The following is a 14,947-nucleotide window of genomic DNA, read 5'->3' as shown; positions in this document are numbered from 1 at the left end:
GGTATGTGCCCCCGTTTTATTGCTTTCTATGCTTAAGTGCGTCTCGCATTGAGCTTCGTGCTCGAACTTGCGTCTCTCCACACCGTTCACACTCTCGATCTTGGGCAAATTTTTTTTTTGTGCGCGCTTGTATTTTATTCTCACTGCACGTGTTAGCACCTCACTCTTATTTCTTTCTTTTTTCTCTTGAACATTTTCTCTCTCCCTCCCCTCACTCCCGTTTAGTGCAGTCCAATCTAGTGAAGCCCCTCTTCCCCCTCCCCCCCCTCCCCCACACGCATACACAAACCCACGTATTTAGATATATTTATATATTTACATATATTTAGCCGCTCTCTTCCCGTCTCCGTGTAGAATTGCCGCCGTAGTAGTAGTCCCCCCCCTCTCCCCTCCTCCCTTCTTCTCTACCGGCTCCAAATAGCGATGTTTCGTCGTGCGTACACTCCTACGGTGTGCACCGTCGGTGTGCTGGGATCCGTCATTGGTGCCTCCGAGAGATGTTCCTGGTGCCTTGCCACTGCTCACACCACGGTGGGCCGCACTGGGCTCGTAATGCACACCCCCAAGGCGGACGTGCAAATGGGGCGCTTCAACTTTATGGACCAGTACAACGAGTTCCGCAACCGCTCAGGCCGTGTGCCTGACTACTACGCGGACAAGTATCGCAAGACGTACTGGCGCGTGGATGAGTATATCCGCCGTTCCGAGAACTACATTCAGTCGCAGGGATTTTTTTACCTGCCCACGTTGGAGTTTCCCTGGTACAAGGGCTGCATGCCGCTCATGTCGTCGTATCAGATTCGCGTGCATTACGGGCGCCACCACCGCGCCTACGTAGAGAAGCTTAACCAACTCATCGAGGGAACCCCCCTCTATGGGATGCAGTTAGACTCCCTGATTGTGAAAAGCTTCAATGACACTCAGCTCGGGGGCATTTACAGCAACGCCGCACAGCACTACAACCACTCCTTCTTCTGGAAGTGCATCCAGCCGTACGGCAGCACTATACCACCCGATCTCTCGGCGGCGGTGTGCGCGCAGTACGGCTCCGTCGCAAGTTTTGAGAAGCAGTTCATTACCGCAGCGCAGAACCTATTTGGTAGCGGGTGGTTGTACTGGGTGTATGATAAGAAAGCGAAGGCTTTTGACATTGTTTCCTACAGCAACGCTGGTTGTCCGTTGACCAGCTACGAGTACACACCGTTGCTGTGTGTCGATGTGTGGGAGCATGCGTATTACATCGACTACGAAAACAAGCGCCCGGAGTACCTCTCCAAATTCTTTGATGTAGTGGACTGGCACTGGGCTGAGCGTCATTGGAAGCGTGCCACTGACCAGGAGTACTACGAAATGAAGTTCTGGTGAGCGAGGCGGGGAGCGGGGGGGGGTGACCCTTCTCTCCCCCACGTGTGTATTTTTGTGTGTGTGTGTGTAGGGGGGGGGGAGAGGACTGGCTCGCCATGCGAACGGATCGTAGGCAACCTTATCAGTGACTTTGCTTCGATGTCACACTTTTTTTCTCCTCCCTTTGCCACCGTTGCCTTCAAATAATAATAATAATGTCGAGCGTTTTGTGTGTGGGGGTGGGTGTCTTTCACCTCTCTTCGTCCGGCATATGTAGACCTCCCCCCACTCCCCCCACTCCCCCCACTCCCCCCCACTCCCCCCGACTGATGTCATTTCCCTTCTGCCTTTTGAGTTGCTTATCATATCACTGAGGGACCCAAGAGGCCCACAAGAAGACAAAGGTAATCCCCCCCCAACACACACACACACACACATGTATGTATATAGTTTGTATGCGTGTGGACAAAGGGAAGGGGATGGGACTGAACCAAAGAGATCGTATATGTGTTCTTGCAAATGTCAGCTGATTACAGCGGTGCAGGCATCGGTGAGGGGTGAGGGGCAAGAAAAAAGGCGGGATGACTCCTTTTCCTTTTGGATTCGAGCGCCGCCGGTCTCAAAAAGGGGTTAATGCCACGACCACTTCATCTCTGACCTGGCGCATCTCCACCACTGACTCACTCACTCACCCCGGGCACACTGTGCGTGTGCCCTCCCCTTCCCCTGCTCATGTCTCTTCTCTCCGTGTTGTTCTTTCCTTCCCCTCTTCCTTCCCTCTACACCACCCCATCCACACATGTCCTTCTCCCTTTTTACCCCCTCTCTACGTTTCATTCGTGCGCCTACACCCGTGTGCGTGTGTTTGGCTCCCCTTCTTCGTACTCCAATGTGTAAACATTACATAACTTGTGCTGGAGGCGTCTGTGCTTACATGAGCGCGCCCGTACTGGAGCACTCGAATCTGGGCTTCTACCATTAGTCTGTAGTGTGCCTCCTCTGGGTCTCGCTGGTGTCTGCCTACTTTTCTGCAGTCACTCTCGCATTCATCCCCGCGTGTATGATATAAAATAGTTGCTCTACTAGAGTGGCGACACTGAGGGTGTCATCGTTCTTGTAAGAGGAGCGCAACTGCCTACAGCACAAGGACACGTCGCAGCAGCTGCGTTTTCTCAGGGCACTCAAATTAGCAGTGACCCCAGGAGCAGGAGACATAGTGGTGTATCCGACTGCTCACTTGAAACAGAGAGAGAGAGAGGCATTAGTAGAAGCCACCTACAGGTCCTTGACTTGAACCAACTGGTCGGTGCCTCTTTTTTTTTTCTCACAGACTCACGCCCATCATTTTTCCCTTTTGTTTTTGAATTCTCAGTAGGCTGTAGCTGTAGCCGTAGTAGAGCAGTATCAGGACGCGAGGTGCGTGTGTCTCTGTGTGTAGGCGTAACAGAGAGACACACACACACACACAGCGAAGAAAAGGCGTGCAGGTGTGAGGAGCGCAGGGAAGGATCACGCATCACTCCACCACAGGCCTCATTCTATTCACGCTCATCGTGACCACCTCCCCTTCTTTTTTTTCTTAGTAGCAGAGTGAGGCCCACGCCTATTCGCCACGTTGCCACCACTTTCTCTATCTTCTATTTTTATCGTCTCGTGTCGCGCATAGGGCCCCTGACACCAACAATACAGCGCACGCACACGTCTCTTTGTGTTGTCTCTTTGCCCCCGCGTGTGTGTGTGTGTATGTGTGTGGTCAGTGGCCGTATTTGGCCTCTTTATTTTATCCCCCCTTTTCTGGGGTGTTTTTAGTGGATTTTTCCCCCTTTTTCCCTTCTTCCATCTGTTGAAGGAGAGGTCCTCCTGCTGTACCCGTTCGCTGCTCATTCCCATCCACCCCTCCTCCTCCCCCCCCCCCGCCCCCCCCCCGCGACTGGCTCTGGCTCATCCCACACAGATACACAAAAAACATTCTGTGAGGCATAGCAGAGGGAGTATGATGCGCCGTTGTTCGCTGCTGCTTGGCGGCGGCATGGTGGAGTACCACGAGTGGCACCTCCATGAGCCGCTGCTGCAGAACTATGAGGGATGGCGTATCCTTGACAACCCAAAGTACGAGCAGAAGTCGGACGCGTACATTCATGACATAATGGGCAGCGTCCGTCATCTCGACCCCATTATTGATGACCCGCGGCTGACACACAAGCAGCGCGTCTGCCGCCTGTACCGCTGGTCGCTCAAAGAGATTCAGATGTGGTTGATCCAGCTCAATGCCCACAAGTTTAACCTCGCCTACAAAGTGATTCGCAGGAGGTTCGAGAAGTACCGCTACGTGACCGATCCGGCAACATGCGACATGATGGTGCGCCAGACGCAGAAGTACCTGCGCGACAACGCGAATTTTCATTACATGCGCCGCAACAACTCCTCTCCATGGAGCACGTTCACACTGGCAAACCCGATGTTCCATCCCGACAACTCCCTTGTATACGATCACTGGACGCACCCGGAAGTCATGTGGTATGACGACGCAAAGCTGCACCGGTGGACAGCGCATCATCCCTTGTACGCCGGTCCCGGCGAAGCGTCGGAGCGCTTCGGTGACATGGACGTATCGCCTTACCTGCGCGGTCTCGTGTGGACTATATTTTTGAGTGTGTTTGGCTGGTGCTTCTACCAGTTGTTGGGTGGGCCAGTGATGCGAAACGACAAACACTTCGAGGAGTGGGCGGAGCAGTTCAACGAGAACCTTGCGGGTGCTCTCTACGCCGAGGAGCGCAACTCGCGTGCGCGTAGCAGTGTGCTGCGGGGAGACTGGGATAGAATTATGGGCATTATCCCAACCCCAGAGGGATACTACCGCAACAATATGTCTGTCGTAGACAAGGCCAACTATCCGGCTTAGTAGCCTTCATGGTCAATCAGGAAGCAAGTGCGTGGGAGAACTGCAAGTGCATCGATAGGAGGGGGGGGAGGAGAGGAGCTTGTACTCTCATTCTTTCTCCACTCATTCTCCCCACACATACACACACACACACGCACACACACGCACGCACACGTGCCCCTGTGCGTGTGTGTCTGGTCAATTCTGTTCTCCTCCCCCTCCACCACCGACGTTTTTTTGGGATGTGCGTTGCTCTTTGTTTTTTTTACTTCTCTTTCCCTTCCAGGTAGTCTCGTGGACCCCATACTGTCGAAGCGGCATTGAGCTATCAAGCAAAATACAACCATCGCAATGAAGGGATATACACGGCCAAGTTGAGTATCCAGGGACAACCACAATACTGCGAGGGGGCAGTGTCTAGGACTGCGCACAGCGTGCCAGTGTGCCTATGGTCTGGAAGTGTCAGGATCCCTTTTCTTGCTGCGGCAACTACGTTTGGCGCGGTTTTTTTTTTTTTGGTCTGCGCTTCTCTCCATGGGGGGAGTTTTACACTTCTCTATGCGCAGGCAGTAGCAGGCACAGACTATGATGGCAGGGCGAAGATCCGCGCGCACGTGGTACATGTGCGGCTTTCTCGCACCCTCTCTTTTCCCCTTCCTTCCCTCTATGGCACTTTTCAACCGACCTCTCGCATTTTGCACACACCCTTCGCTAATCTCTCTCTCTCTCTCTTCATGGATCTTTTTTTTTTGCTTCACAAACTCCTTCTACACTTCATCTGGGTGGTTGTGGGTGTGTGCGCGATTCCCACGTTGGGCTTGCTCAATGTCCCGCTATGTTTTTTTCACTGGTACTCCTCTGTGTCTGGGGTCTGACTGACGAGCGATGCCTCTTTCCGCTGCGCCTGGCATACCAACGCTCGTGTTTATCCCCCCCCTACACACACACACACACACACACACGCAAAAAAAAACCTTTTAACCAAAATAGGAGAGTTCTTTCTCTGGATACGTCACGCTCTAGCCCACACTCAGCCTTTCCCTCGTCTTTCACTCCCTGTCTTCCCAGTCATTTGTTCCCCCCCCCTCCTCCTACACCGATACAGTGCGCACTCTCCGCGTTTCCCGCGTCCCTCTCGGTGTTCTCCTGGGCTTGCATGTCGAAGTAGCGGGCGTAGTGTGCGTACCACTATACATTTTTGCAAACGTCGATGCGTATTGACATCTGCGCACATCCCCCCTCCTCCCCCCTATTCAAGTTCACCTTCATACCACTGACACATCTCTCTGCTTCACTCCACACTCAGCACTCTTGACGTGTCGACAAGCATCTTTGATATCAAAAAAAAATCTGTTACTGTTCCCCCCTCCCCATCTCCCCCCTCCCCTTCCTCCCCCCAGCTGTTCTGGTCTCTCCTCTCCGTTCCACAAAGTCAACATCACAACGATCGCCGCTCCGTTGCTCGACGGTGCCGAAAAAAAAAGGACAGCTTCCCTCTCTTTTTTTTTTCTCCCCTTTTTTCTTTTTTTCCCCCGGGACTTTCCCCTGTATTTCACTGTTTTCTCTGCCTTTATCAAAATTGTGCATTCTGTTCACTACTACTTCCCCCCTCCCCCCTTTCTCTCTTTTTTTCTAGAGTTGTTTTGTTTGCTTCTGTGTTGCAGCGCGTATTGTCTGCGTCTTTGGCGATAACTGAGCGGTTTGCCTCATTCCTTTTCTCAAGCTCCTCGCTCAGGTTTTCGCCCTTTATTCCCCTTTTTTTCTTCTAGCTGACCGCACGCGCCTGCCACCACGCCCGGGCAGTCGACCACATCAACTTGCACAGATCTCCCACCCGACGTCCAGTAATTTGTTCAGAAACAAACACAACACACACACACACACACTATACACACACTCTCTCTCTTTCGGGGCTTATTCACCGGTTTTGGTGGACAGTTAGCTCAAGGCAAATACGCGAAGTCTGTTTGCTTCCAAGTGCACCCAAACCGATACGCATTCTGGAGGCAATCATGAGCCAGTTCACCGTCAGCAGCAGCGAGACAAGCTCCCTCTGCACAAGCCAAGCGCCACACCCCAGCATGCGTGAAGGCACGGCGAACCCCGAGTCGGTTGTGGTGAGCTTCAGCAAGCGCACCAGTACACGCCAATCCGCTGGTGCCGCTCTGGGCAGCGGCTTTGATGAGAAGGCTGCGGCTTCTCCTAAGAGTGCCCGCACTCCCAAGGTTCTTTCGCAGTCCGGAAAGGCTGCCGCCGCGAAGGCAGCGCAGGAGTCACCATCCATGACCATCCGTCGGTTACCGCTCGACTACTCCAAGCGCCTGGAGGAGCAGAGGGCGCGCAGCAATGCAATGGAGCGGTACAAGATACTTGTCCGCGGAAACCAATCAGTGAAATGCGGGCAGCCGTCACCAAACCCTGCGCTGGTCAGGGGAGAGAAGGAGTTGTCGACGCGGCGTGGCGGCGCACACTGCCCTGCACTTCCAACACATCAGGATTGCTCTGCCACCACCGAAGCGGTTCTCAGTGACGAATCAGAAGCGAGACAACAGGAGCCACCACTACCCGTGGCGCGTTCGCCTCAAGGCGTCAGGGGGCCTGCGCCTCCCTCGTCTTCTCAGCAGCCGCAGAAGTGTGCGACGCCCTTGTCTTCCCCAGTGTCTGTTTCTGTGTCCGTCGACCGCCCTGTCGCCCATCCTCAAGGGTCGGCGGCGGCTAACGTGGAGGGCGGCTTCTCTGGCGACCCGGCGGTGCCAGCAGGCATGCAGCTGGACTTGACCAAGGCACTCGCTCTGCAGTTCCCCGCTGCTGCCCATTGCGGCACTGGTGAAGACGAGGCTGCATGTGTGCACTACGTTGCGCCCGAGTTGACACAGCCGTATCCCACGTCTCGTCAACCGCGGCGCGAGACGGTGCGGCCCGGGTATGAGCCCGTTACGGCACACGATTGCACGTCCTTTAAGCGTACATTGTCTGCCTCTGCCCAAGGCGACCAGTCGCCATACACCTCGGCATCGCAGCTGCAGTCACGATCGAAGATGCGCAGGGGCAGCAGCGCCACCAGTCATCTTGCGTCAGTTGCGGCTGGAGCTCCTCCATTGAGTAATCAGTCCACTCCTTCCCGGAAGAGAAGTCTGGTGGGGACAGCCCCGGCGTTGTCGGCGACGACAAGCGCGTCTTTGCCAAAGAATCCAAATGTAAGCGTCTCCGAGGAGGCTGCGGCTGCGACCGCGATTTCTACTCGTCATCCTCCAACCCTGGGCGGCGTGGCGACACAGCTCTTCCCCGCGGACAGGGAGGACGACGTCCAGCAGCGGGTGGGCGCCGAGAGGGATGGGTCTGAGAGCCACGGTGCGCTTATGGCCGAAGCAGCTTCTCAGTCCGAACAGGAGGCAATGCCGCTAGCCGGTAGCAAGACTGCCTTCTGGCTTCGTCCCTCGACTGCAATGTACGAGATGACGGCCAGCATCGCCGCGAAGCGCAAAGTCCATCACGTGGACGAAGAGGATACGCAAAGCACCTCCAACCGCAGAAATCAGATTCTCTCACGCCCCTTCACTTCGAACATGAGCACTTCCAGCAGCTGCTGCACTCCCCGCGGCCGCGTCTCCACCGTATCAGAGGCGAAACCCCGTTTCACGACCTCGATGACTGCTGCGGACCGGGCACGCTATGAGGGGATTCAGGCTACTGCTGCTTCTGCCCGAGCACCAACGTATGACTCGATCTACAGCGCCCGCCGGCCCACCAGCCACAAGAGCGCCTCTGCCCGCCTCCAGCGAAGAGTGTTGACGGATGCTTCCACGGTGAGTCGTTCCCTTGACTCGCCGCGTCTTGCTTCTCAGCAACCGCTGCAGCGTCTCGCGTCGCGGGTCGAGGGCCCGCGCAGTCCACTGGGTCGACGCCCTAGCATTGTCTCGGGATTGAATAGCGACCCTTTGTTGACAGCGTCCTCAGAAGAGCGCCACGGGGCCGGCGACGCTGGGCGTGTGCTTATCCGACAGCAGGACTCCTTCTCCAAACACTGCACTCGTGTGGCGACGCGCAACAGCCGACCCGAGGAGCCGGCCAGCACCGCTGCACGGTCGGCGAAGCCGTCGAAGAAAAGAGCAGTGGCCGCGTCAGCGGCTGGACTTTCTGCAAAGCTTGAGGCCCACAGTAGGGTGTCGTCTGAAGCGGACGCCGAGCCTAGGCTGCACACGACTCTTGCACATACTGCTGATCGTGCTAGCACCTCATCGGTTGAGCCTCGACCCGAGCCGCCATCACCAGAGAGCACCTTGCATGGCCGTCGCGGGTCGAGTGAGGCTTCTCCGTCCAAGTCTCGCCGGTGCGAGCTCGACATTACCGCTTCTCCGTCACGTCCAGATAAGCCCAGCGACTTAGAGTCGCGCCTCGCTGCGCAGGACGCTGCGGTTGGGCGGGAGGAGGAGGAAGCGCGCGTGCAACAGAAGCAAGCGACGCTGGAGAGCTGTCGGCAGGCGCGTCAAGTACGCATGGAGGGCCGGCGAGCCTCTCATACCGGGGGCGCTGTCACAGCTTCCACTAACGAAGTGGTTGCGGCCATGTTGCAGGGCATTGTGCAACAGACGCGCCAGGCGTTGCCGTGCTACATGTGTGCAGATGAGCAGACCGCCTCTGCGTATCGCGTTCATGTGGATATGTGCCGACCCAAAGCGGAGGCCCTGCTGCATGAGTATTACACCGCCACCAAGGACACGAAGGCTATCCCTGCAGCGTTGCAGGAGCGCATCCAGCATATGGCTTTGCAAGAGGTGCCCTCTACAACATCTCCCGAGGCGGCGCGTGACGCCTTCACGATGGAGTGCTATCAATGCCTCAAAGCTATGCTCGTCGCGTGCCGCAAGTGCAGCGTCCACGTCCGTGTGCAGGATCTCAAGGAGCACGAGATGCTTTGTGATCGCGCATACTACCAGAGCAGTCGCGCCGCTGAGCGCGTCCGTGCTACGGTGCAGCGCATCCAGAACGCCGCGGAATAGTGAAGCTCAGGCGTAAAAAAAAACAAAAGACATGATCGAACCTATTTCTTGTCCCGTTTTTTTTTATTCTTTGACTGCGCAGCTTTGGCTAGCTCCAAAAGTTAGCATCGCTGCGTCCACGGTTTCGAGGGTGAGGGGTGAGGTGTGTGTGTGTGGGCCGGATGCGAAGGATAGGCGTGTAGGAAGCGCCTCCAGGGCAATCGCTATCAATGCCACGACCCTCCGCTTTCTTCCCCCCGCCTTTTATTCGGTTTTCATGATATTTATATATTATTAGTTGAATGGCGAAAATATATATTTTAGTTGCCTCTTCCCCCTTTTCCCCTTTTGCCCCGGCTTCCCCCCCGCCTCCCCCTCCCTCCCTCCCTCCCCACCCACAAAGCAAGGAAGGGGGGGGCTCACATTTCCTGATAATCTTTTGTTTAGATGCTCCCCACCTCATTTTATTTGCTTTTTTTCTTTCTCTTCTTCCCCTCTCCCTCTTGCGCACAAGCATGCACGTGTGTGTGTGTGTGTGTGTGTGTCGGTTCTCTCAGCCATCTCGCTACCGCAACTACCGCCATGAACTTTTTATTATAAAATTTCCCTGTATCTGATAAGCCGACTGTGAGGCATAAAAGGACGCTGTCACGGCTGTGACGACGGAGAAAAAGGAGTGGACATACATGCGCAAGCCTTACCTACGCTCATCGTAACGGGGCAGAGAGGTATCCCACCAACACGTACCCCTTCACAACACACATTCTAGAATACAGCTAGCAAACAAACACAGACGACACAAGATTATGTGCTTTAGTGGGCCATATCCCACGTGTTGTAGCTGCACAACAGCGACCAACATAAACAGGAGTACATCCGAAAAAAAAAAGATTCGAGCAACTTTGGAAAAGAAAGAAAAAAAAGTGGGTATTCTCTAATGCAAATGTTTTCTTTCCTCCCCCTCTCTCTGAAGCTCAAAATACATCTGCCCGTGAATTATGTGTGTGTGTGTGTACTACATCTCCATGAACATATATATACATATATACACATATATATATGTATATGGACATGTGTTGTTATTGGGTAGCGGGGTTCATTCAGTTGTATCACCGACTTGGAGGTAAAGGTAATCCGTACAAAAAAAAACATACATTTCCACACGATGTACCGCTGCTGGTGTCTGGTGTCCAGTGGTGGATGCCGTGACGCCGGGACGACGTGTAGCGGTGAGCCCGTCTGCGGTGCTCCTGTGTGGTGGGCTGAGAGTGGAGGTAACTCGAGCGGGCGTCCGCCGGCCCTCGCTCCCTGCTGGCGATGGGCGTGCGCGACCCCGGGAGGCGCACAGCGCGACGGTCGGCGTAGCACATGCGTAGAGTGTGAGGTAGGGTCCACGGTGAGATGACTGCGTCGGCGACGCTGTGGCGCGTCTGTGGATTGGCTGGCGGACTGTGGGCTCGAACCTATATATGTACAGGTGCATGTGTCTAATGGCTAATACTTGTCAGTGCACGCGCACGTTGTATGGAGGGGGTAGAGAAACCCTTTCTTTGTTGAGGCGATGAGTTTGTGTTCGCACTCCTTTGTTTTTTTTCCTGCACATCTTGTTTTGTTCAACTCTGGAGGTCTTGACGCCTTTTTTGTCCACTTATGTTTCCATGTGAATTGCCTGTACTCCCTTCCCCTCTCTCCCTTCCCCTTCTTCACGTACCTCAATCGACCACAAAACCGTCGGTATTCCCTTTTCATTCTCAGAAAACGCTTTGCTTTGGTCTATCGCCGTAAGTTGCAACACCGTTACGATGGACGGTGAGGAGTGCGCGGTCGATGTCTACTGCACGAAGCTCGCCGTGGCTGTTGAGCATCTGGCGAGGGATCTGGTGATTCCTCTCATTGACTGGGAGTTGTACTCGTGCCTGTTTGTACAGCCTCTCGTTGGTCAACCCTCTTTGAAAGCGAAGGAGGCATCTCTTCATGACACCGCCGTTACTGCGGCGACCTCACGCAGGTCTTCGACTGTGGATCGTCACGGTGATGCACTTGTGGCACTGGGTGGTACGGAGCTCCTGGTGAAGGCGCTGCGTGCACATGAGCAGCAGACGCTTCTAGTATTGCAGGCGATCGCGTTGCGGGAGAGCGTCATGTCGCGTATACGGGCATGCTGTCGCGCCTACGACGACAGCAAGATCAGCGTAGAAGAGGCACAATTCATAGTGGCTCGTCTGTTGGGAGACCACCAAGCAGCGTCCCTGCTTGTGGTGGAGTCGGTCTTGGAGTGGCGCCAGGCGTTGAGCCGACCGTATCCGTTCCTACTAAAAAATGGGGAGAATTACTTGACGAGGATAATGCAAGACGCAGTCGCACTAGGGGCCACTGCGCTAGTACGCTCACTATCACGCGTGCACCTCGAATATGACCCTCTTTCCGCTGAAGTCGATCTACATCGCTTGCTTCATCGGTTGGAGACCATGCACCGTACCCGTCTCGTGAACTCTGGCGCCATGTGGAGGCGTGGGCTGCAATCTCTGCGGCGTATAACCTCCCGTCGATTCTCGAATGACAGCCCGGCGGGCGGCGGCGTTGGCGCGTCGCCGGCAAGGGCGAGGAAGGCGATGGTAGCGTCTTCAGCCTTGTGTTTGACTTCTGAGAGGCGTAGGAGCGCATCTGCGACGCAGTCTTACGCAGACACCTCAGTGGACTTCCTGGCCGAGGTGAGGCGTCTCAATGCAGCCTTACACAGGGCAACTGACCGTCGTCACGGATCACTGCCTCTTTCATTCGCCACGGAGTCCCCCATCTTGCCTCCAGCGGCTGTCTGCGGTACCCTGGCCGCCACCGCAGCGCAACCGCTTTTTGGCACCTCGCCAGGAGGAGGTGCGTGGTTGCAACAGAAGAGGCAGCGGCTTCTTTCCGCGACTCGAGCTCTGAAGGAGGAGACGTGCTTGCAGCGCAGACTGGTCGAAGAGCTCTACTACTTGGCACACGAGCAGGAGGTCTTTGTGCCATTCTTGAAGGTTGCGCAGCTCTTCAACACAGACGACAACACGCAAGTGTCGAGAGGCGTTCCATCAGACAGCTGGCCTCTGGAGAAGGCACAGTGGCTGTCTTTTGCCTTGAGGGAGGAGCGCGTGGACCGACTGGGCTGCATGTCGACAGCACGAGAAGTGTTGCAGTCAAAGTTGCTACTCCCCGCCTGGGAGCACCGTATGGGCAGTGACACAGCAGATTTAGCTGCTACCACAAGTACCCACCCGATCAGCTACACATCGTCCACCTCATCACCTATCGAGGGGCCTCTGACGCCACAACCACCGCCGGTTGCTCGAGCAACGCCACCCCGCACTGCTTCAATAGAGAGGCGCTCATCCGACTATTCAGATTCGTTCGAGGCGACGGACGATACTGGCAGCGAAGTCTTCACTCAGCGACAAGAGCGTGCGAGCTCACCAGGGGAGTATGTCAGGCCTCACTCCACATCTTCCTCTTCCACCTTTTAATGGAGGCCGTCGAGGTCACGGGTGTCATCTGCCGCTGCTTTTTCTGCTGCTGGATGAGGTCCGTCTTTAAGTGAGGTGCACTTTGCCCTTTCAGCGGCTTATCGCCGTTGCTTTCGCAGTCGAGCGCCGCATCTTTATGGTTTCTCTCACACACACACACACACACACACACGTCTTCGCGTCAACCCTGGTTCGATGGGTCTGCGTCATTGGCTCTCCTCCAGGCGCCAACGCATCTCTTCCTGTGCGAGTAGAGTCAACTAAAGGTCCAGTCAGAGGTTTTCGCTTGTGCCCAGCGCGGGTAAGGGAGGAGGGTGCAGCAATAGCTGTAGCGCGACTCAACACATCCCTGCTAGAAGAGGAGGCACCGGATTGCTCTCGCGCATTCTCGGGGGAGGATCAGTGCATCTGGACAGGGCCGAAGCAGCAAGGGAGGGGTGGGGGGAGAGCAAGGTGTTGGTGGTGGAAAAGAGGGCTGTGGACACATAACCCCGCTCTTTGGTACTCCCATTCTTCTTGCGGTCAGGTCCATCAGCTATGCGACTTTCAAGACGAGTCTCGCCTCCTTTGCTCTGGAGACGCGGAATAGAGGCGATGTTTGTCACCGTGACACGCTCATACGCGTTCGCACACGCGCGCACTCACGCAGATGTGCGGCCGCATCAATAAAAAAAGAATATTCAAGACAGCATACCCAAGCCGAGAGGTTCTGCACGTTTGCGCGCAGTAGCTCCCAATTTCGAGACGTGGCGGGGACCGTATTATGCGTGGCCACTTCAAGTGTAAGGAGCCGGTGTGTGTGTGTGTGTGTGTGTGTGTGGAGCAGAAAGCACTGTGCAGTGGAAATGCCTGAGTGATCTATTCCTCCCCTCTCCCCCCTTTCTCCGCGGCCCACCCCCGACATGTTTGCAGGTACAACAGTGATTTCACTCGTGGTATGCACACGTATGTGGGCTGACCTATGCTTAAACACGTTGTTCCTACTTGAACTTACCGTGACATACCAGTGGATGTCGAGCTCGCAGTCGTGCTGGGCACTACTCCCCCCCTCCCCCTTTTCTCCCTTTTCCCCCGTTTCATGGTGTTGTGGTGTATTACACCACCATCTCCTCCCCCAATGTGGTTCGCCCATTGCCATCACACAACCGCCCTAACCTAGTGTCCTCATAGCTTCTATATTGGTATGGCCAACGGCACAGACGAACCTCACTCCTCCTTTTCCGAGGTGTCAGTGGCGGCACCCGAGACGCAGCCACGTCCGCAGCCGGACTTTTCCGTCTTGCGCGATGAAGCCCAGGACGCTCTTGAGCAGGAAAAGTACGGCCGGGCCCGAACCCACGTCGCCGGCCTGGGTCATGTTTCGGCCAAGGATGTCTTTCGAAACTACCGTCGTTCTTGGCTCACCCCATTTTTCGGCTCCAACGAGCCAGAGCCGACTTTCCAGAGAGAGGGCACTCCGCATCCATGCCAAATCCTCTCTCGCGAGGTGCACAAGTGCTTGGAGGCACACAACAACAGTTTTGCCTTGTGCCAAACCTCAGTGGCAACGTTCCAGCAATGCTTGCGTGAGTTCTCCATGTGAAGTCTGAAGGCGGGGGTGCAGTTCTCGCCCCCCTCTTCTCCAACTGTCGCCCCCGCTCTTATGTCCGCGCTCATTTTTTTCTTCCGCATATACAATATATGCGTATATATTTATTTACATATACAACTTTTTTTTTTGTTGGGTTTCGTATCGTGTAGTTTTTTTTTTGTAGGCGCTCGCTCGCTGTCTTTATGCAACGTATAGGGACGAATTAGCGCGTGCTTCAGCGGTGAAGCGGGAAGGGGAAGGGGAATGGGCAGGATAGACATTTGTTTTTCGGACTTCCTCCTTGTCTTTTTATTGCTCTGGCTTTTCCCGTACCAATCACGGTTACGCAGAGGCACCGACAGAGTACGCTAGTGTCTGTGTACACGTACACACACACACACTTGCATACACCCATCGTACGGCGGAGGGGGTGGTGGTGGTGGTGGTGGTTTCTTGAAGAGGGCGAAACTTTCGCACCTTGGAGAGCGCCGTGTCCCCAGGCAAGGCAAGAGGGAGGGATGGGGGGGCTCTTTCTTTTTGCCGGTGAGTTTTCTTGGCTATCTCCACAACAGCGTCCTCCTCACAAAAACTCACCCAAACGAGCACATATATGTCTAGATAGGCATAGAAACGTAGTTAGGCTGTCTTTTATTTCTCTTTTTTTTTCTTTCTCACG

General features: G+C 55.1%; 5 protein-coding genes across 5 annotated transcripts; all 5 read left to right on the top strand.

Annotated features, from left to right (window-relative positions):
• Positions 1 to 423: 423 nt before the first annotated feature.
• Positions 424 to 1,365, top strand: JKF63_02627 (uncharacterized protein; the record flags this gene model as incomplete). The annotated part of the gene is made up of 1 exon (XM_067898651.1): positions 424 to 1,365. One exon carries the CDS (start codon positions 424 to 426, stop codon positions 1,363 to 1,365), a length of 942 nt encoding a protein of 313 aa, XP_067754808.1.
• Positions 1,366 to 3,337: 1,972 nt separating this feature from the next.
• Positions 3,338 to 4,246, top strand: JKF63_02626 (uncharacterized protein; the record flags this gene model as incomplete). The annotated part of the gene is made up of 1 exon (XM_067898650.1): positions 3,338 to 4,246. The coding sequence occupies one exon, from the start codon at positions 3,338 to 3,340 to the stop codon at positions 4,244 to 4,246; it is 909 nt and encodes a 302-aa protein (XP_067754807.1).
• Positions 4,247 to 6,237: 1,991 nt separating this feature from the next.
• Positions 6,238 to 9,225, top strand: JKF63_02625 (uncharacterized protein; the record flags this gene model as incomplete). The annotated part of the gene is made up of 1 exon (XM_067898649.1): positions 6,238 to 9,225. The coding sequence occupies one exon, from the start codon at positions 6,238 to 6,240 to the stop codon at positions 9,223 to 9,225; it is 2,988 nt and encodes a 995-aa protein (XP_067754806.1).
• A 1,781-nt stretch (positions 9,226 to 11,006) lies between these two features.
• On the top strand, positions 11,007 to 12,701 carry JKF63_02624 (uncharacterized protein; the record flags this gene model as incomplete). Its single annotated transcript, XM_067898648.1, has 1 exon — positions 11,007 to 12,701. The coding sequence occupies one exon, from the start codon at positions 11,007 to 11,009 to the stop codon at positions 12,699 to 12,701; it is 1,695 nt and encodes a 564-aa protein (XP_067754805.1).
• A 1,183-nt stretch (positions 12,702 to 13,884) lies between these two features.
• On the top strand, positions 13,885 to 14,283 carry JKF63_02623 (uncharacterized protein; the record flags this gene model as incomplete). The annotated part of the gene is made up of 1 exon (XM_067898647.1): positions 13,885 to 14,283. One exon carries the CDS (start codon positions 13,885 to 13,887, stop codon positions 14,281 to 14,283), a length of 399 nt encoding a protein of 132 aa, XP_067754804.1.
• Between the last annotated feature and the right edge of the window lie 664 nt (positions 14,284 to 14,947).

Source organism: Porcisia hertigi, chromosome 32, assembly GCF_017918235.1.
Source record: "Porcisia hertigi strain C119 chromosome 32, whole genome shotgun sequence".
Taxonomy (NCBI): Eukaryota; Euglenozoa; class Kinetoplastea; order Trypanosomatida; family Trypanosomatidae; genus Porcisia; species Porcisia hertigi.
This window is presented reverse-complemented; position numbering and strand designations above follow the sequence as displayed.